Source organism: Artemia franciscana, chromosome 11, assembly GCF_032884065.1.
Source record: "Artemia franciscana chromosome 11, ASM3288406v1, whole genome shotgun sequence".
In the NCBI taxonomy this organism is placed as follows: Eukaryota; Metazoa; Arthropoda; class Branchiopoda; order Anostraca; family Artemiidae; genus Artemia; species Artemia franciscana.
In genome coordinates this window covers 7,375,210-7,398,442 of record NC_088873.1, presented here as the reverse complement: position 1 = coordinate 7,398,442, position 23,233 = coordinate 7,375,210, and the positions used below count along the sequence as shown (strand labels likewise).

Here is a 23,233-nt window from a genome sequence, read left to right as displayed (position 1 = left end):
CAGTGTAAATATGATGACCAAAGCAATGTTCGGTGTTCAAATAAACATTTTTTTTTCCAGTTTCCCATAAAACATATTAATAAGCGATTTGTTTTTTCAGGCAACTGAAAATAAAAAAAAGCTTAAAAAAATAAACTAAATAAAAATTAAACTTACTGGTGCATATTCACGAGGCCAGTCAGGTTGTTTAACCTTGGGATAAACATATCTGAACCAGGTTATAGCTTCATCATGCTGCTTCCTCGCTACACCAGTAGGCACTTTCAATAGCTCTTTGGGAGTTGTGGTCGGAAACAAGCACCATCTATAGCGAGTAAAAAAGAATATGATCAAAACTGAACACCAGAAAGCAAGTGATTTGGGCTCCAAATTGAAATACATTAGCTTTATCCAAACGAGAAGTCCCAGAACTTCCTTTGGTGTCTTCAAAGACAAATATATATATATATATATATATATATATATATATACATACATATATATATAAATATCATGAAAAGAGAAATCACCAATGCTACAGCACAAACACAGAAGGAGACAGAAGGAGAAAAGGAAGACTGTTTTCCTAACAGTCTGTTTTCCTAACATATATATATATATATAATGCCTCTTGGGCCCCATTTTAGGTCTATCCATAAATTAAAATCGCAATTTTCCACAATGTTTCTTTGGATTGTTTCAGAATTAATACGACATTTCAGGGCAGTAAAATATTTTCGCCAGTAATGCCATGTTGAACCGTGAAAATAAATAAGCAAAATTAATTAGTTAAATTTGATCGTCCGTAAAAATTCAAACACTGACAATATGCTCCCAAAGACCATTACACTTTCATAGGAAAGCCACACCTTCTTAAGCTGTTAAATGCCACATGTTTTAGCTTATTTTATTTTGATTTTTACAAGTGTTTCTTATTTTTAAGTTTGGTACCCGCTAATCTCAAACATTGTATAAGGAGGCGTTTTCCATTAAAAATTAAATCCCCGATTTGTCCTAATTTTTAAGATATTTTTTTGGTTATGTAAGGTCCCACACTTAACCACTTCAATCAATCATGTTCCATTTTCACTGTTGTTAAAATCTTGTAATCATACTCAACTTGTTTACTTTTAAGGAAATCTTCATAACGGATGAGTTCATTCAATGACTAATTTGACATAAGAGGTCCTTATTTGCCACTTATCAATTAATACTTATCGTGAAAATGTCAAAGGCATAATTGAGTGCAAAGCTAATTCAAATCAGTAATTGCAACCACAAAAAGAAGCTAAATAAAGAGTCTTGTCTTAATTTTCCCTGGATAATAGACACTATAAATTCAAGGCCTTTCTGAAGCCTTTTCGTAATACAATTTTCCCTTTTTGTGGCCCAGATATCCTTTGCGTTAAAGCTGTGTTACATAGCTTATTTTTAATCAATGGGTATTAATTGTTTGCTCTTACTTTCATTCCAAAGTGACAGAAAATACAAAATTATAAGCATCATTTAAGTATTATAAGCATCTTAGGGGCCATATTCGTTATTATCTACCATTTTAGAGCGAGTAATAATATATATACGAGTTCTAATGATAACTTTATTTCTAAGTTGGGAAGGTTTTTTTTCTAGCAAATATAGATTCAGACAATATTAAGACTGGAGATATATTTTACAATAATGCGCATATAGACATGTTAATTGGTCAATTGTCAAGTCGTCCTAAAGAACATAGTAAAGATTATATGAAAGCACGCGGACTTTTTTTCCGAGACAGGTAGCAGGCCTGTTATCGAACCTTACGGTAGCGATAATCAAGCCCCGTGTTGCCAAGGAGAGCATCCATCCACTGCCACAAGGTATACGATAACAAATAGAAAGGTAATGCCACACAACAAAAATATTAACTAAGTGGATAATTTCATTTACAGAAGTAGAGTTATTAAGAAGGCGAATGCAGTGACAATGCAGCTTTGTAGAAATTTTAAATGACTGAGAAAACGTGCTAGATGCTTTCTATGGGTCTAAGGACAGTTTTAGATATTGTAGATTAAAGAATAAGCTACGAGTTACATAATACGATATAACTACGGTATATACGAGTTATATAAATTGATCCCGCTTTTCATTGCTATTATGAAAGAAAAGTTAAGATGGATAGAGTGAAATTTTATAAATGAAGGATAATATTTCGGACCAGTATTGGTCCGAGTACCAAGATGGTGCTTTTTAATGCAGAACAAAAATCAAACTGTCTTCGAATGTGGGAAAAGATTTAAAAGAAATAGGAAAGTAAATACGCTCTGAGACTACGGTGGCTTTACATGACGTTCGACAAAAACGAAGCAAACAAAGAAAAAAATAATTAACAAAACGATTACACGTTTTAAACTAAACGTTTCAGACCAAATGATTAGTTATTCCCTTTTACATTTTGCCTTTATTTTTTATTTAAGCTCTGAGGACAGCTTGGCGGAGATCTCTGCCGAAACATTATCTTTGTCTTCTTTTTTTCCGCGTGCAAAAAAATCACCCTCGTTTGGTTTTCTTAACATTTTGTTTCTTAGTTTTCTTCGTTTTACCGAACAACAAAGAGAAAAGTCAGTGGAAGGAGCAAAAAGTGAAGCTCTGAACAGGTTTGGATGGAGGATTAGTGTGCGCATCTGCTATCCTTAGACGGCTTGGTGGTACAATTTGCTTTCTGTAGCAATACTAGAGAACTATATTTTAGTTTTTCAATGTGCAGCTCGTTTTTGTATACAGTGAGCTATATATCTTATAATTGGTAATTTTTTTAGGTATTGATTTTAAACCGGTAATCAAAAATGATAAGGAATACTGGTCCAAAATATTTGCCCATCTTTTCTGATATTGACCTACTTTCGTAGGTTTCTTTCGATGTTTTTCTGAAAAATATATTAAAACTTAGCAGACAAAATATTTTAATTCAGTAGCAGTGTAGCAAAAAAACTGGTCCAAAATTTTCCTTCTGGACATCCATCTAGGACCAAACGACAAGCAGGTCGACTGCGAAATTGGCGAGAAGAGTTAGTAAGAAGGGATTTAAAGGAAATTGGAACTTGAAAAAAAGGGTATAAAGAGGGAAGCTTCAAATAGATTAGGACGGAGGAGGAGTGATGGCCTTCGAGAAGAGTTAGTAAGAAGGGATTTAAAGGAAATTGGAACTTGAAAAAAAGGGTATAAAGAGGGAAGCTTCAAATAGATTAGGACGGAGGAGTGTGTACACCAGTGTTGGCCTCTGGAAGCTTGGTGCTATAGTGAGTTATAGCTTGTAAGTAGTAGTGGTAGTAGAGGGAAGCTTCAAATAGATTAGGACGGAGGAGGAGTGTGTACACCAGTGTTGGCCTCTGGAAGCTTGGTGCTATAGTGAGTTATAGCTTGTAAGTAGTAGTGGTAGTAGAGGGAAGCTTCAAATAGATTAGGACGGAGGAGGAGTGTGTACACCAGTGTTGGTCTCCTTTCTTATAAAGGGGCTTACTTAAATTTTTATAAAACTAATAGGTACTTTCCTTTCTCACAAATCATATTCATGATTCTCAGTAGTTTATCTCTAACTTCGCAAGTAGGATTTACACATCAACATGTATATACACATCAGATGTCCCCTCAGCGTTTGTCCATGGTGTATGGTTGTCTTCTCTGCACTTTGACTCCCAGGCCTCAGGTATGTTCTCTTTTTCATCTTATATGTTATTTGGCTATTATTCTCTTTTTTTGGTTTGTTGCTTTTATTGTATTTTTTTTGTATCCCCTTTGTACCCCTAGCCATGGAGCCTTTCGAGGGGGGATAAGAATATTGTATTTCCATTTCGTATCTACTGGCAAATAAAACTCTGAACTCTGAACAGGATATATAATACAGCCTGTAATTCACCCTAGCTAACAAGCAAAAAATATTGGAACCTATACAATTGGAAGCTGTATAAATAGTGAAGTAAAAACAGAAAGGGCTATGGAAAATAGTGTTGAAACAGAAAAAAAAAAAAATGAAAAAACAGAAAGGGCTCTGGAATAAAAAAAATGTTTATGGTAATCCAGAAAGCCAGCAGTTTTTACGAAGCTTCTCAAACTAAAGAGACTTCGAAACAATGGAAACAGATATCCATTTTCGAACAGAGTTCTAGATCTTAGCAATGGATTCCATATAAAGTCGGAAACTTCAGGAAAGGCAACTAGCTACGACGAAGGAACGTTGCCTTGCGTTTTATATCGAGTTGTGTTCGATAACAAAGCGAAGAGTGATCAGTGGACAGCTAATGGTTCGTATATTGGATTGGCCATCGCCGCTAACATCTTTCCGAGGCCCTGTTTCTTCTAAAATATATCTTTCCTTTGTATTAAGGAGTCAAACATCATGATCAAAGCTATATGAAGATTATAGTCCTATTAAAAGCTATATAAAGTTCCAGATCCTGAAAGAAAATGCAATACTTTTCAACGCATCATAAAAAAAACCTATAGAACCCAATCAGTTTATAATTCTTTTGTGCCGACAGTCTTTTTAAGGGCAATCCCTTTTCCCTTTCCTCTTGCCCTTTTCCTCTTTCCTTTGCCCTTTCCAATCCCTTTTAAGTGCAATCCATTCACTGCAAAGTCTCGTCTTGGAAGCTAGCACCCTGAACGGACGCGAAACGAACTGGTGCTAATTAACTGCACACTCTCGTCCGACCATGAACAGAACTAATAACTTGCTGATTTCATAGAATCCAAGCTAGCGAGGAGATAATCACGATTAGACACGATTCTGCTGAGTCTTGAACGAGGAAAATCTTGGTTATTTATTGATTACATATAGATTTATTTGTTTCAATAATACAACAGGAATATAGCGTGACTGATGATTTACAGACAAACATCAATAAGTAACACTTACAATCGAAACAATATGGCCTGTCCCAAAGTACTGGTTAAAAATAAACTTACATTTAGAAAAATGCTATAGGCTAAAGGTGCCGTTTATTTATTGAAGGGACCTTTTGTAGTATTTCTACCAACCCCAAATATGGGCTCTTGCAAACACATCTTATGCTACAAGTCTTGCTTTATTAATTTTAATCTGACGTAAACGTTCTGTTTCTTCAGATTTCAAAAGTGAACTTACAATTAGAAAAATGCTAAAGGCTAAAGGTGCCATTTATCTATTGAAGGGACTTTTTATAGTATTTTTCTCAATCCCAAACCTGGGCTTCTACATACACATATTATCCTGCAAGTCTTGCTTTTCTTCAGATTTCAAAATTGTTATTGTTGAATTATTTTCATTTTTATTTGACTATTTAATATACTTGATCCTATTTATTAGTTGATACATGACCCTTTCAGTTTAGAGTAATGCTATAAGAACTAACCAGTTTATGACAAGCCTATGTGTCCCTTTCAGTATATAACAAAGCTACAGGACCCTATCAGTTTTTGACAAAGCTAGGTGACCCCTTTTAGATTATAACAAAGCAACAGGACCTTATCTACTACTAATAATGCTAACAACTCACCGCAGCACCAAGCCACCTGAGGCCAACCCAGCTACGCACGCTCCTCAATTCCGATCTATTCCAAGCATTCCTCTTTACTCCCTCCAAGGAAGTTCCTATTTCCTTTAAATCTTTCTTTATGACATCCTCCCACCCCAACTTAGGACGACCTGATTTCCGCTTAGCCCTAGACAGTTGGCCAAAAAGAACTATCTTCGGCAATCTGTCATCCTTCATCGCCAATCATACCCTTTCCATCTCAACCTTCCTCTCATTATAGCACTAGAAAGCGGGATTGAACCACACTTTTCGTACAGCCTAGCGTTTGAATCTAAAAAACATATAGTAAATCTCATCCGCTTTTCGGAGCGCCCATGCTTCTGAGCCATATCTGATCACTGAAGCTTCTAAAATTATCTCGGTTTGCAGACTTATCTTCTTATTCTTCCAAACTCTTTTTAACTGTGAAAAATCACCCTGAGCCTTGGCTATTCTACTTTTAACATCTTCACTGCTCCCACCGTCTTTATTAGTAATACTACCAAGGTACGTGAAGATGATCAACTGATCAATCTTTTCGTTACCCAGCGTCACCTTTTCATCTTCACTTAATCCTAGCCTTAGTCTTCGTAACATTAATTTTTAAACCTATTATAGCTCCCTGAACACGCAAAACCTCTAAAAATTCATTCATTTTGCTCATACTTTCATCTAGGATGCTTAAATCAAAAGCATAATCCCCATTTGATTCCGTGGTCCCCCAATGCTTTTTCTGAGCTCATTAAGACGAATTTTATCAAAATGATCCATATAAATACGGATAGAACACAACCCTGCTTAACTCCTGATTTAATATGAAACCAGTTGCTAACCTCACTTCCTACCTTGACCAAATCAGTTTTATTCTCATACATAGCACTGAGCACTTTAATGTATTTGTCTGGTATACCATACAAGGATAACATCTTTGCTAAAGCTCTTCTATCAACATAATCGAACGCTTGCTCATAATCTATAAAACTAAGGACCAAAGGTGTATGATAACTAAGGCTATTCTCAATTATTATCTTGAGAGTAAACATTTGGCCGACACCTCTACCTTTTCTAAAAGCACACGTTCTTCTCTTAATACTTTGTCTACAGCATCTCTCAGTCTAAAAAGTATCGTATTGCTAAGCAATTTGCTATCTACAAAGACTATACTAATGCCTCAATAATTACCACACTTTCTCTTATCACCTTTTTTATACAGTGGTTTAATTAAGGTGTTCATAAAATCATTAGGTACTTCCCCTTTATCAAAAATTATATTCATAATCCTCAGTAACTTATTTTTAACCTCACAGCCACCATATTGAAGAAACTCATTACGATTTCATACAAAAACTATATGACCCTTTCAGTTTATAACAAAACTACCGGACCTTATCAGTTTATGACAAGGCTATAGGACCCTACCAGTTTTATGAAGTTTCATATTTCTTAAATAAAGCCTGACCTTTCTTGAAAACAAGCAATCCAATGAATCTTTAAATAAGGATAGTTTACAAGCGAACACGGAAGATTTGACATCTTAGTCATGATCAATGGTCAACAGTAATACATTTAATGTGAAGTAGAAGCTGTGGAATCCAGAGCCGAATATTAATAGTTGATAATTCTCATTATACATAACTGTCAAGAAAACATCAACAAATGAAAAAGACATGCGGATTTGAAATAAAATTGAATAGTTGTGGGCATCAAGTCATGGCTAATTCTAGAAAAAGCCAAGACAGATAGTCCAATTGAGTGAGAAACAAACCTGGCATTAATTCCCCCCCCCCTTATTAGAATTGTATAAAGAGGAGGTTATTTCATTTATTAATAAATATGTCTATCCATTATCCGTCCATGCGTCATTGCTAGGGCAGTAGAACCAAGGTAGATAGTCATAGAGCTAAGATAGTTATAGAACCTATGGTTTCCCAAGTGTTTGATTAATTTGGCTTGGATAACAATTAACAAAAGTTACAAGTAACTTTTCCTGGGAATTTACATATTTTTTAGAAAAACATTGTCGTAAATTTTTATTTTGACAGTAAAAACAGTCGCCATGATGCTATTCCATAACTAGGGTAACAGAGGAAATTAGTGAAATAATGGATACTCCATATTATATTAGCTTGTGCAAAAATTGCTCTAATAAATAGCAAATTTACGTTAGACACGAAAAAAATGACCAACCCAAATTGACGTTTGTTATATCTATATAATATAAATGGATATAAATTCATTTTGTAATTAATTTTTTTTGCTAGTAAGGCTTAAAACTGCATTACAAAAAATATTAAAAAAAAGTCTTAAAAACATAAAAATGTATTTAAGAAAGATCTTTAAACATCAAATGATCTTCAGTATAGTCATATATTATGGGGCCTTCAAATCTCTGAATAGTTATAACTGAACTAAAACAGCCAAATACATGTTAAAAGTTCACCTTTTATGTCCAAAAACTAAGGCATTCCAAGCACTGGTTCCTAAGGGATCAATGTGAATTCCTGTGCCACTTCGTGCCGGACCCATAACAAACCACCGATAAGGAGGTCTTCTCTTCTCCCCAGCATATTTGAAAAGGTCATCTCGAAAGTATACAGGCACATCATAGTCTTCTAGCAAGCGGTTCCTTTTTGGATGCTAAAAACAATAACTTAAACATATAAAAAGCTGAACGAAATTTGAATCGAATTAAAAATGATCTGAAATGGATAATAATTCATTTCACGTAAAAAAATGAAATAAAATAGTTGAAAACAAAGAACAATTGCGAAGAAAAGAAAAAAAAACGAAAAGAAGCCAATCACTGGCGCTTTATACCACAGATGCAATATAAATTAAAAGCTGAACTAAACCTGAATCGAATTAACGGATAATAATTAATTTCACATAAAAAAATGAAATAAAAATAGTTCAAAACAAAAGAACAATTGCAAAGAAAATGAAAAATAAAAATAAAAACGAAAAGAAGCCAATCACTGGCGCTTTATACCATAGATGCAATATAAATTAAAAGCTGAACTAAACCTGGATCAAATTAAAAATGATCTGAAACCGATAATAATTCATTTCACATAAAAAAATGAAATAAGAATAGTTCAAAACAAGAGAAGAATTACAAAGAAAATGAAAAAAAGCCAATCACTGGTGCTTTATAACATAGACGCAACATAAATTAAAAGCTGAACTAAGCCTGAACTGATTTAAAAATGATCTGAAACGGATAAAAATTCATTTCACATAAAAAATGAAAAAAAAAGTTCAAAACAAAATAACAATTGCAAAGAAAATGAAAAAAAAAAAAAACGAAAAGAACCCAATCATTGGCGCGTTATACCATAGATGCAATACAAATTAAAAGCTGAACTAAACCTGAATCCAATTAAAAATGATCTGAAACGGATAATAATTCATTTCACATAAAAAATGAAATAAAAATAGTTCAAAACAAAAGAACAATTGCAAAGGGAATGAAAAAAAACGAAAAGAAGCCAATCACTTTATCCATATATGCAATATATAAATTAAAAACGCAACTTCAACAAAGGCAGATATTTTGTTGTTTTGTTCTTTTTCTGACTAATAAAATGGTGAATAATTTCAGTCCGAATCTAACAGTCAATGAGTGAACTTGTTTGGCTGCTCTTGCCCAAGCCCCGTAGCAGCTATGTAATATGAAAGGTTTTTTTAATATATTTCCTGAAATAATACAATTGACTGTTATATAGGATGGAACGTACAGTGGTTGCTTGCTCATGCCTTTTAACGGCATATCAAACTTTTTAAATGATTATATTTTTAAATTATCTTGACTTTATTGTTGGCAGGGAGGAAAACCAATTCAATTCGATGCGAAACTCCCTAACCAATAGATGAGGTCTACAAGCAATTTTTGGCAATGGCGATTCCAATGGCGTACTTTTTGGTTCTGTCCGACGACATTTTTGAGGGGTTTCAGGCTATTTTTTCGAAATTCCCATAGATTTATTTCCCCAACAAACTTTTACTAATAAGGCTGATTAAAATAGTCGCTGCCATTCTGATTTAGCTACGAATGGCAATATTTGCACAAGACATTTTTTTTTCAACACGTTTCTAAATTTTTGGCTACAACGGACCGTATTTCGTCTTTTACTGAACATGGCTCATAGCGTTTTCGAGTCCTTTATTGAACGCGGTTCAAAGTGTATTTGCCAATTACCAAAGGTCAAAAACAAAGAATAGATAGACAGATAGATATTTATTGCAACAAAAGCCACTTAGGGGCCATGGCAAAAAACAACAAATAATACAAAATAATACCACATAATACTAACTCACATAACAGGGTATATAATAATAACTATGAAAAAGCATAACAATTGGAAAAAGAAAACAAAACAAAAAGGCAGATAATACCATAAAACTCGCATAATTAGACAAAATGTTACACACATGATCAATAAATTTTAAATGTTTTAAAGCTACATGAATCATCGCTACAAAAAAAGAAATGCTTCAATCACACCATATAAAATAATGTCCAACATTCTTTTCTTGTCCCGCCTATCATCCACCCTTCAAAAATCTCTCTCTGTGCTGCATGGCTACACGCACGTACCTCCGCACGTTCTTAATATCCACTTTACACTTAATTTTTACAATTCCGACCATCCAATCTTTCCCATTTATCCCAATCCCAAAAGTTTCTACCCTCAAATTCTTTAACTCCTTACAATTGCACATAAAATGCTCTAAGTCCTCATTTTCTCTGCACATCAGGCAAAAATATGGGACCCTCTAAGACCTAAACCTCCCTCAATACTTCTTTCTGTCACCGAAAGGCATAAATTTACCTCTTATTGAAATGACCCACCTTATATCCTCCCCCTGAAGTCACACTTTAAAATAGTATTCCTCTCCCCATACCTCCTTGGCCTCCATGCACACACTTAGAGACGCTCCTTCCTAAGCTAAAAATACCTCATTTTTTCAATTTTTTTTTCCAGAATTAACCCTCCCCCACCAACTCCCCCAAACAGAGAAGATCCGTTCCGGTTATCGCAATTACGTATCTAGGACTTCTGCTTATTTTTCACACCAAGTTTCATCCCGACCCCTCCACTCTAAACGTTTTCCGAGATTTTAGGTTCCCCCCTCCAACTCCCCCACTGTCACCGGATCTGGTCGGGATTTAAAATAAGAATTCTGAGACACGATATCCCTCCAAACATCAAATTTCATCAAGATCCCATCACCCGTTCAGAAGTTATAATACTTCATTTTTTCTATTTTTTCCGGATTAACCGGCTCCCCACTCCACCCCCAGATGGTCAAATCGGGAAGACGACTATTTCTAATTTAATCTAGTCTGGTCCCTGATACGCCTGATAAATATCATCGTCCTAGTTTACCTGGAAGTGCCTAAGTAGCAAAACCGGGACCGACAGACCGACCAACAGAATTTGCGGATTACTATATGTCATTTGGTTAATAACAAGTGCCATAAAAAGGGGTCAACAAATATGCCTGTTATATTTTTGGTAAAAAAAATTCCAAAAAAAGATCTATTATCTTTAGCCTGACCTGAAGCAAAATTAAAAAAAAAAAAAAATGATAAACAGGTCCCCCCAACACTTTAACACTACCCAACAGAACTAACTAACTATATTTTCCTTTTTGTTTGATGCCGTCTCTGGAGACGGCTATCGAATATAAATATTCAATAAAGCTTTATTGTAGTCACTCTCTTCACAAATGTACTCTTCTATGTAGCTTCTCGTTTTTCTTTACGGGGGTGACTCACCTTTGAAACTGGTCCAAAGACTTAAGAAAATTGAAAAATAATTATGACCCCCCACCCCAAAGGTTTGATATCTGTACACATGGACGTAGACTGATAGCATCTTGTCTGAGAGGGAGAGGAGCCAATTCTGTGATGGAAGGGGTGGGGAGCTGAAATTATATCAGCAGTTTACAATACCTCACATCACCATCAAGTTCTATCTAACCTTTGGAAATCTTTATTCATCAAAAATCACTAAAAGTCAATGAGCTTCAGCATTAATCTACTTGGATTGTTATATTCTTATTATCTTTTTGCAATACTACAATATAACAGACACACTATCCTACTTCCGATTTCCAGAAAACACGAACACGATAAAAGCATCTTGACACAAATCACATTATGATTAGATAACAGCCTCTTGCTCAAAGGATTCAATTTAAGAATTTAAAGCTGGGTGATATTAAATACCAAATTGATGTATTTATATACTGGACCAAAAACCAGTGTAGAATATCAAAACGTAAATATCGATATCGGAAACAATATTTGGAAATGTCTGTTTATTTCCAGCGTTTTCAACCATCTGCCAGTGAACATCCAACAGAAAAATTCCAACATACGAAAAGTTCTCGTTAATATCTAGTATAAATTTGATATTCTGGGGGGGAGGGGTTGCACCTGAACTTCCCCCCTCCCTACGCCCATGTCCTTACACCAACACATACCATTAGAATAATTTTAAGTAAAACGAGAAACGGTTTTAGTTAGTAAAATTCAGTTGATAGTTTATAAATTACCTTACGAAGACACCTCTGACAAAGAAGATTTACCGTTTGAATGTGTCCACTCTTAAGAAAAAAGTACTCACCTCTCCATAACTACTATCAAAAACGTAAAGTGGGCTATCATCATCAGTTGTGGTCATATATTGAATATAATACTTCATTTTCATTTTCACACTATAACCCTCGTTGTCTTCCCCGCATTTGAACTTTTGATTTCGATACTTCTTTGATAGCCTCTGTAAATACAAAGTGATATTTTGGTATTGTACTTCCTGGTATTTTACAAAGTAGTAATCGAAGCACAATATTTCGCGTTGGTGTGTACATAGATAAAAGCTTAGAAAGAAGGGAAGTTTATACAACTAATTATTATGTAGAATTACAATTATTTCTTGCTAAATTACCATTAGGTATTTTTTCGCTATGTATTATGTTGCCATGTGCTTTGTAATTTGTTCTGTTTGTGATTTCTTTATTTTTCATAAATTTTTGTGTGTCTCTTGGGCTTTTGAAATACACGATCTATCTATCAGTATCAAGTTTCGCCGCAAACCTACATTGTATTAGAATGGCATGCAACTGCCTCTTTCCATTCCTTGCTATTAGAGAAGCCTGTTTATTGACGCAAATAAATAAGCTCATATTCATCATCTTTGTTATTTGATATTGAATTTGTTCTTTCTCTTTTGGCAGTTAAATTTGAAAAGATTTGAAGTGGAATCTCGTATTGATTTTCCAAGAACGATCTAGCCAAGAACGATGTGGAAGATATTCTTATACTACAAAACACAATTACTAAGGTAATTTAACAACATCATGTTGTTAAAACGAGAATCGCTTTTATTAAGGTTTGGTTTTCAGAAATACTTGAGAATTCGAAGAATTGTCAACTTTCTAGAATTCAGGTTTGAAATAAGTTCTATATAACACCTTTTTTTAAGGGAGGGAGCTCAACAACAAAGCTTGTGGGAGTAGTCCTGTATTCTTCGCCCACCAAAATTTGGGACAAAGTCTACTTGCAAACTCAAAATGACAGAAAGACTGAGCTAAGAAATATCTTCCGCAATGTGAAAGATAAGATGTATTCTCAAGCCAAGAACGATGTGGAAAACATTTGTGATTCAATTTGTTAAAAGCCGCATGTTTAAAGCCTCAAGAGACTGTCCTTCTGTTACAAATTTTAGACCTATCAGGGTATCAAAAATGCAAAAAGATAAAAAACTAAAAAGAAAAAAAGCCAAAAAAAAAAACTGAAAAAGCTACAAAACTAAAAAAAGAAAAAAATTAAAACATGTTTTTTTTTGTATGTTTGAGGGTTTGCATATGACGTCTGAAAAATAAAGAAGAAAATGAAAGAAAAAAAACTAAAAAACAAAAAAATTAAAAAAAAAATTAAAAACTAAAAACAGAGAAAAACTAAAAAAAAATAAAAATAACAAAAAAAGAAAAAAACTAAAAAAAAACTAAAAAAGAAAAAAAAAGAAAAAAACTAAAAAGAAAAAAACTAAAAAAAAAGGAAAAAAGAGATTCATTAGATTCATAATAATATTTCCTCAAACTTGGGGGAATATTCACTAAATGCTCTATACACAAATTTAATTAGAAACGATCTTACAAAATATTATAAAAACCAGTTGACATTAACACAGAACCAGTTACAAAAAGATCTATAAGGTTAGTTTGTTGATAAAACGAAAAGTATGTCAAACGCAGTTGTGACGACCATTCCAGGTGGGATTCGAGAAGAGATCAGAGAATTTAAGCACCTCGGTAGCACAATTATCGAAGATGGGAATTGTGATAGTCTTGCTACGCATAGCATGTGCAGGTGGAGCATTTTCTCGGCTGAAGAATATTTGGAGATGTAGATACTACTCTCAGAAGTTGAAGTTGCGATTGTTTATGAGTAATGTGCTCTCTGTACTTTTATATGTATGCGAGTCCTGGAGTCTTTCAAGACTACTCGGCTTCGAGAATAATTGCCAGCGTAAAATCCCTGTGGTACATTGGACAGATAGAGTAACGAATGTCCAGATCAGGGCTGATACTAAACAACCACTGGTGACCAACGGGATCAGAATGAGAAGATGAAAGTATTGGGGGCATATGACAAGCGTGAGTGAAAGACGCCTCCCACACGATTTATGGTGTTGGACCACACCACGCATTCAAAGGAGTGGAAGACAACGCAGTACACTTGGTCGATTCCTGGAGAAAGAGGCAATGAGTCTCCGAACCACTCGGAACGAACTTCGGTCTTTGGCACAAGATCAGTCAAGCTGGAGGTCAACCGTCGCTGCCCTATGCGCCCCCAGGCTTAGGAGGATCTAAATGTAAGTAAGAGGTTAGCTGCTCAAAAGGCAAGATTAACAATGAAAACGTGTTTTTAATTTTTTTCTTTCATATTACTGAATTGCCTTGTTTCACCTCACTTTATTTATCAGTCTTGGTTGAACTTCGCTGAAGCAGGCATGCTGGGACTGTTTTAAAATTTTAATTTTAATTTTAATGGTAGCATGTTATTTTAAGTCTCTTTTCTTTCATATATTTATGTTTTGCTGAGGGCGGCCATTGGACATAGGGCTAAAATATTCATTCAAATTAGAATTCCAGTGTCTTGCAAAAAGAATTCCCTATAGTTCTTCTTGTTTCTGATGTTTGTGATGGAAAGGCAATGGGGTCTTCGTTGCTATTTAATATAACAAAAATCAATAACCTAAATAGTACCAAAACTATCAAAGAAATTAAATTATTAAAAGGTTAGTTCAATTTCTTAATTACTAAGAAATTATTGATTAATAGTGATATAATTGATTATTATATAATTGTAATATATACAATTATAATATAATTGATTAATAGTGAAATGTAGTAAATAAACTGACATGAAATAAATAAATGAATAAAAATCAACAAAAATAAGTAAAACTAAAGTATAGTGGGAAAATTACTAAAAGAATAAGAAAAACAACTACTTTACCTCTAGAGTCCATTTGACATTAGCGTCCCAAGAATCTTGAATGCCAGTAATAACTACAGGTTGATAGGTCTTTTCAAATTTTTCAATAAATTCTCCAGTTGAAACATCATGAACAGAAATCCTTTCAACATTATCTTCTATTTTGCACGGACTACAGTCAAAGGTCTGTGCATAATTCTGTTCTGTCCAGAGACTTGGTGTGCTTAATTCTATACAAAAAGAAATGGGTAATAAAGAAAAAGAATCGTCAGCAATCAAATATTTAAAAAAGCAAGCAGATCAAAGATTAAATAGTAAATATAACTAAATTAGTCATTGATTTTTTCAGATTTTTCAGAAAAGCGTTGTCAGTTAGGGCTCTAACACTATAATACTGCATTTCCTTTTATGCCATATATGGTTACACCCTAAGATTATGACATCATTCATCAATCTTGTACAAAAAAAAGGTTTTTTGTGTAAAATTGATATTATTTTAAAAATTATCTTTGTGAATTATAAAAGATTTTTAAATACATTAATTTCCTTTAAAATGAGCCATTAAACAACCCTCTATGATGTTCCAGTGCCCCACAAGCTGCAGGGGAAAAAAAGATACCCTTGATGCAGAATATTGTAGTTCAAGCAACTTTTCATACTTTTCAAAGCAATGGATTTTCTTAGTTATTCAAGCCAAGGAGCTGTACGTTTCCTACATCGTGGTTTTGGAAAATGTGATTCTAATAGTATACTTTGTGCTTTGAATTATGAATTATGTGCTTTTAATTTTAGGAATTATGGACTACTGTACTTCTTAGTATGGAATGTGACTGTTTCTTACTAGGTTGCTAGCTACTGCTGCAACCTGGATAAAAGCAATTAGTGCTATGTACAAGAACAATATTGTTGTGATTAAGATAGGAAATTTGGTTATTAGCCAGTTTTCAACTGAATGAAGGCATAAGCACTGTCAAATTCTATTCCCATTTATTTGGATCATTTTGATGGACTTTCTCCTAAGGAACCCAGCAAAAGCTATGGGAGAGCATGGAATTAAATGGGAAGGTAAAACTACCATAGGCTTAGATTATGCAAATGACAGGAGTATCCTAGGAAAAAAGGAATGATTTTTATGAGGTTTTGAGAGCACAGGGTGCAAGAATACCTTACCTTAAATCGTATTTGCCAGCGATATACGATTTAAGCGAATAGGTGAAGGCAAAGAGGCGATCTTGTGTAATGAGAAGATTAATTGAGCAGATAGCACCACTTACCTGGGTAGTATTAGTGGTTAAGATGGTGGATATGCTGAAGATGTAAAGAGTAGAATGGCCAAGGCCCCAGGTGTTTTTTCCCACTTGGGAAGAGTTTGGAAGAATAGGAAGATAATTCTACCAACCACAATTAGGACAATAGAAGCTACAGTGATGATCAGGGGGCAAAGGGGAGCAATTCCCCCCTCCCCAATAACGTTGAGAAAAAACTATTAAATAGCCCATGCCTCTTGACTATCCAGATTTGGACCCCTCTTGCCTCTCACCCCAATAAAATGCTGGAGCTACTCCTCTGTTATGATAGTGGTCAAGATTGGTTCTGAAATGTGGGCACTTTGTTAGATGTTTTCCAGAAGAATCATCTATAGATATTGTTGGTAGTGGTGTTGTTTGGGGGGAGAGGAGCATAATTTGGAGAAAAACTATAATTCATTAAGTAACATTAAAACTGTTGTTCATTTTTAGCTTCAAATGCACCCTTTACTTTGCCAGATATTTTTTTTTATTAATCCCAGCTCGTTTGTAATGTAAAAAATGTGAAAAATAGTGGTCTATTATGCTCTTTTATTAATATTTATACAAATATACTGCCCCTTATCATCAAGGAAATAGGTCATCTACTTCTTATGCAACATCAGTGTAACATCAACCAGGGAGAATTTTGCACTTGTTGGCAGATCTAGTGCTAAAAATACACTATAGTGAGAAACAAGTTCAACTGTCTTCAATATCTAAATGAGACTATGGTATGTTAATTTTGTATTTTAAGCTAATTAAACAATTATTTGATACTTGGTCTAGGATATCCCATAGGGCAGTGCTGAAGGGATTCAGACCTACAGAGGTCTAAGAACCTAAAATCCCAAGCATTGAATGGTATTATGACTTTGTTGACTTTGTCCACAACTTAATTTTTTATAAGTTTAGATTCGAGGTGGTTGAGAAAGAAATATGTTAAAAACTTTTTTCTTATACTCACTTCATAATGTGTAGAATAATTAACAGATTTTGACTTTGTAGATTTTGATTTTGACAGATTTTGAATTTGACAGATTTTGATTTTGTAGAATTAACAGATTTTGACTGCAGCTGTGCTATAGTTTACCCACAATCCCCCCTAGTATGTAAATATATAACCAAATTATGTATTTTCCATGTATTTTGCCATGCGTCCTTCATGTTTCAACTGGTGAAATTAAATAAAAAAATTTGATATTTAAGATACTAAAGATAGATATTAAACAAAAAAAAAATTGTGGCTATCATATGGCACTTCATGATTGCCTTCAAAGCTCAGAATTAGCTAATAAATATGATTTTAGAGGTTCTGAAATGCCCTAGAAATGTAAACCCCCAGTGAAATTAGGTGTGATACAATAGTTCCAAATAAAGCAGCACAAGAGTTTTTCAAAAATATAGCGTTGATCCTGTTATTGATCTTCTAACTACAGAGATTAAAAGAAGGCTAGAAGAGAACAGTTTGGATTGAACAACTTAAGCGTAATGATAGGTACAAACAAAACAAACAAAGACAGTGTAAGCTCAGTGTGTAAATACTATAAGCTTGATTTTGAATGCTGCATGTCTGAGTTACAAGTTACATTATGAAGTTGAGGATATAAAAAACAAAAGCATTCTAGAAAGAGCATCTGTTTTTGCTGAAAAACACTTGAAATGTGTATTTCCTCTGATATTTGATCTATTCAAAGTGTACTTCATTATTCCTATGAATTCTGCATCATGTAAAAGATCTCTTTCTTGCCTTTGATGGTTGAAGATATACTGCTGCAACACCATGGGGTAAGAAAGATTATCTTAACTTAAGTAAAACAGTTCAAAATAGGGATGATACCTTTTTATTGACAGTGAAATATAAAATTATTTAACTGGATATTTCGAACACATATACAGTGTTTTACTGCTGATGATGAACACTGTATATGTGTTCGAAATATCCAGTTAAACAATTTTATATTTCACTGTCAATAAAAAGGTATCATCCCTATTCTGAACTGTTTTACTTTCGACATGGAAAGGCAGTGTGGTCTTCGAAGTTATCTACTTATCTTAACTTGCACTGTTGGTAATTGAAAGAGAAGTACAAATTGACTTTGATAAAGTGATAAAGGAATTTAATATAGAAAAACATAGATGACTACAATTTTAGTAACCAGTCTGTGTTTATTGTAGGTTTATTTCATATGTGTATTTGTCTAATTTTGAAATATCATAAGGTCCATGTTATAATATAATATTAGACTTGGATATAAATATAACAAAACTTGGAATTATGCAGTATTTTTGCTTTTGCTTTATGTGGCCCACTGTTCAATGCTATTTATTAATATAAAGCAGCAAATCCATTACCAAATCAACTTAATGAAAAGTAATAAGTAATATTTCAATGAATCATGCATAGAAGAAGTTTAGCACAACAAATTTAATCTTACAGAGTGAAAATCTGTTCAAAATTGCATGCAACTGGAAAGCACAATACACACAGGGCTGTAAGAATGGTGCTTTGTCCAAATATAAGATAAGAGTGTCCTGTGCTGAGATGGGAGGTTGGGGAGGTGGGGGGATAGGTTCTGCAACATTAGTGATGAAGCCTACTGAAAAAAAAACCAAATGTATATGAAATACACCTTAGCCCACACAAAAGCTTTTTTACAGTATATTGGTATATTAGTATATTATAAAGTATATTATATATCATTAGTATATTATACAATATAAAGTATAAAATATACTTTTTTAAAGTATATTTTATATGAAGTATATATAAAACTTTTTTAAAGTTGCCAGCAGCAACTCATTGTTGATTATCTTTGTAAAAGCTTGATCACCATTACTTAATTTATGTTTATTTACTATGTATTGTGCAATATTCTGAATTTAACCTAGTAGCATCTTGAATAAAATTCCCCCCCCCCCCAATAAGTGTGATTGTTGGGTACTGATTTGACTGACAGTAGTATTTTAAACAGTAGGCTGCACAAAGAATATTGTTCTATGCCACTTTCTTGGGCTAAAATAAGCTCAGCAGATGAAGGTTGACAAATTGCCAACAATAATACTTTTCAGCCATTTATCAAGGATGAATTGAAAAGCAGGTTGTCCCCAAATGAAGTGGGAGGAGGTTATAAGAAAGGCTTTAAAGAAAAATGAAACTTTATTCCTTTAAAGAAGGAATGAAGTTTCTTTCAAAGAAGGAAGCTTTGAATATATTAGGACAGAGGAGTGTGTACAGCTGTGTTGCCATTCAGGAAGTTGATGATGCAATTGATGATGATGATAGTTCATGATACAATTAAGAGAATTGATTTATAGGCCTAAATATCAAAATTTCTGCACATACTAGAATGTTTTCATGAAGTATACAATGGAGAGGGTCCTTTTCCTCCATTGGATGAGGAAAGGAACGCCACTCATTCTTTTGCGTGGAGAAGACCTTTCAATGTTTTGTAATCATTCAACTTTGAAAGAATATCTGTGTAGTAACTGAAAATTTCAAAAAAAAAGAAATAAAAAAATGCTACTGAGTCCATGGGAAGGAGCTTAAAACACATATATGCTCTTCAACTGAGCAATAATTCAATTAAAATTACTTATATACATTTTCATTAATGCCTCAAATCAAATATCATATATGTAAAGAAATTGAGCAATTAGAGCCAATGTCATAACTTTCTTAAAATACATTGTTTATGTTAATTTTCAAGTGAAATAATGGTGAAACATTCTTGTACAAAATACTACTTTTGCAAATTGGGAGACAATTAAAGTGATTGCACCCTAAATAGTAGCCACCTTATCATAGCCTGACATTGGGAGAAAAGTAAAGAGCTCTGTCAATTCCCTATTCTCCTGTAAATGTTAAAATAGTACTTTGGCCAATAAACCTGCAACTGCATCTCCCAGGGTGTCATCATACCACTTCTGGGTGACATGATGACAATTTCTGTAAGTTCATATCATGTCAGATCTATTTAAAGGTTGAAGCTATAGTTCAAAGGGGTTTTCATTAGAGAAGGAAAAAAACTGTACTGAAAGTTTGTCCAAGCTGAAGAAGTAGTTTGGCATTAGTAGTTTTACAATTAAAATGACTTGTGTTAAGGGTGAATTAGGGTAGGGTGGGGGTTGAGACATTCCCTCCTACTCTAAATTTTGAATGTTTTTTGTTGCTTTTTCTATTTAATTCAAGAGGTCATACATAAAACTGTAACCCTTAGCTCTCATCAGCAATTGGGTCTTACTGGGAGGGGGTGTGGCAATCTTTGTTCATGTTTCAATCCAACACTCCCCTCAACCCTTAACTATCTACAGGGATGAAATAGATGTTGTAGGTATAATAATTACCTTAGCCAATGGTAACCATCTTGCCATAAAATCCTTGTATAATCCATGTGGGAGTAAGGACATCCAAAGTATCTTGGAAACAGAATTATCAGGTAATAATACCTTTATTTTTGGTGATTTTAATGCCCATAGTCCTCTCTGAGAACAATCAGCTGGTAGCAACAAAGCAGCTGGTAGTACATATTGTCCAATTTTCCTGACACCTTGATTTTCACTCCATTTGACTTTCAGACCAGGTATAATATTTCCTCTAACTCTTTCTCAACTATAGATTTGCTTCTAGGTCCTTCTTCATATTATGATTTAGTTCAGATGGTAAAGGTGTCGTCTCTTCAATCTGATCATTGTACAATTCTTACATCATTTCAAGATTTATGCTACACTCCCAAACCCTACGTCCCTACATTTATTAACTCCAAACGTAATTGGTCCCTTTTTTGTGAGATATTAAATGAAGTAGATTTTTCCTTTATTTCTCCTAATTCTGATATTAATGCCATTGAGTCTAATTTGAGATCAATCCTGCTGGAGTCAGCTAAATTGGCAATTCCAGTGACTAGGGAGCATTTTTACAATGGCTCCAAAAGACCCAAGAATTGGTGGAGTGATGAGTGTAGGGTTGCAGTTCTGGCAAAAAGAAAGGCTCGTAAAATGTTTCAAAAGCACCCACCTCAGTCAACAGCAATACAATTTTTGGAACTGGAGCAATCTCTTATAAGCAGTCATGTTGCTAAGGTGAAAATATTTTGTAGGAGAGCCAAACAGAGTACATGGCTGAATTTCAGCTCAAGTATCAGTTTTAGAACCCCAATTTCAAAGGTCCATAATTTCATTAGCCAACTAAATAGTGGAAAGCAGCCTAATGATGACCGTAGATATGATATCATTCAGGATGGATATCCAATTGTCTCAGATAAAAAGAAGGCAGATCTGTTTACTGATATTTTTAAAAATGATTGCTCAGATTTTCATCCCAGCCGACCTCCTTTTTGTAATCTCCCTCTTACCTGTTCTTATAAGGGTACTCTGATGAAACCTTTTTCCCAAGATGAATTTTGTGTCGCACTTAATTCTTTTAACATCAAGTCTCCCCCAGGTTATGATGGTATTTATATGAAGTGGATTCTTGAGTCCCCAAAGGTGGTTCATACAACCCTCTTAAGTCTTTATAATCTTATTTGGTCAAGTCAAAAGTTCCCAGATGCTTGGAAGATTGCTCAAGTATTCCTAGCTTTAAAACCTTCTTATTCATCTAATGATCTTAAGTCTTACTGTCCTATATTGGTATTACCTTCCTTTAGTTAAGTTCTGGAAAGGCTTGTCTTATCAAGAATTGAGTGGTTTGCTGAAGTCAACAATCTCTTTCCTAGTGAACAAACAGGTTTCAGAAAAGGACATAGCTCTTTAGACAACATTACCTGGCTAGAAATTGATGTTTGTAACTCTCTTAAAATAAGACATGTCACAATGGCTGTTCTGTTTGACTGGGCAAATGCCTATGGTAATGTAGTCCACAATAAATTATTGGAAATCCTAATAAATCTTGACTTCCCGTATCCTTTTATAAGTTTTATAAAGTCTTTTCTAACTGATAGATATTTTTACGTTCAAGTAAATCAGTCTAGAGGTGAGCAATGCCCCATTACAAGAGGACTTCCTCAAGGTGCAATATTGGGTCCTCTTCTATTCAACTTGTATGTTTCTGAATTTCAAGTATCTCATGCATCATTTGGCCTTTATGCAGATGATTTGATCATTTGGAAGTCGGGAAGGGATATTAGCCTTCTTCAAAGCCTTATACAACAGGATATAAGTTTAGTCCAGAGATTCTCTTTAGCATTTGGCTTCCCAATCTCAATCAGTAAAACTAAAGCCATTATATTTACTAATGGTACTCTAGATCCTCCTAATCCACTGACAATTTTCTCAAGGGAGATCCCATATTGCAATTCAGTGAAGTTACTTGGTTTATTAATGGATTCTAAAATGCAGTGGAATGAACATATTAATTCTTTGAAATCTCTGATTATTCAGAGACTTTGTATTCTAAAAAGACTTGCTGGAAGTAAGTGGGGATGTCACCCAAAAATTATTTTGGATTTTTACAAATTATATATTTGTTCAAATATAGAATATGGGATTCACATTTTTTTAGCTTGTCCTCCATCCTCATTCAAAATCCTCGAATCTTTACAAAATTCTGCTATTCTAATAGCTTTGGGTGTGCATAAGCATACTCCTCTGTCAAAGTTAAGAATACTGTCGGGATTGGTGTCCCTAAGTGAAAGAGCATCTAGTCCAAGGATAAAATATTTCTTGCATATCCAGGCTTATGGAGCCAAGCATGCTGTATATGCACATACCTTTGCTGAGAAGTCAGCCTGTCCCAATGCCCATTCATCATGGAATTAGTTTCAACTGGAGGTCCCAAACTGGAATCAACATTTGCTTTATGCATATCCCTTTACTGAATCCCCCCCATGGGAAATGAGTCCTCCAAGCAGTCAAGTAGAACTTATCTCTATTAGTAAAGATTTGATTCCTAATTACAAGATCCAGACTATTTTGGCTGAACACATCTC

At 34.1% G+C, this 23,233-nt stretch overlaps 1 protein-coding gene across 1 annotated transcript in view; it reads right to left on the bottom strand.

The window, feature by feature from the left end:
• LOC136032746 (bifunctional arginine demethylase and lysyl-hydroxylase JMJD6-like) overlaps nucleotides 1-23,233 on the bottom strand; it is a 52,402-nt gene that overhangs the window by 21,928 nt on the left and 7,241 nt on the right. The window contains exons 2-5 of the mRNA XM_065713079.1: nucleotides 15,040-15,248; nucleotides 12,143-12,295; nucleotides 7,948-8,144; nucleotides 157-304 (exon numbers count right to left, since the gene is read on the bottom strand). Coding sequence (XP_065569151.1) covers nucleotides 157-304; nucleotides 7,948-8,144; nucleotides 12,143-12,295; nucleotides 15,040-15,248 — 707 coding nt within the window. The remainder of the gene's footprint in view (nucleotides 1-156; nucleotides 305-7,947; nucleotides 8,145-12,142; nucleotides 12,296-15,039; nucleotides 15,249-23,233) is intronic.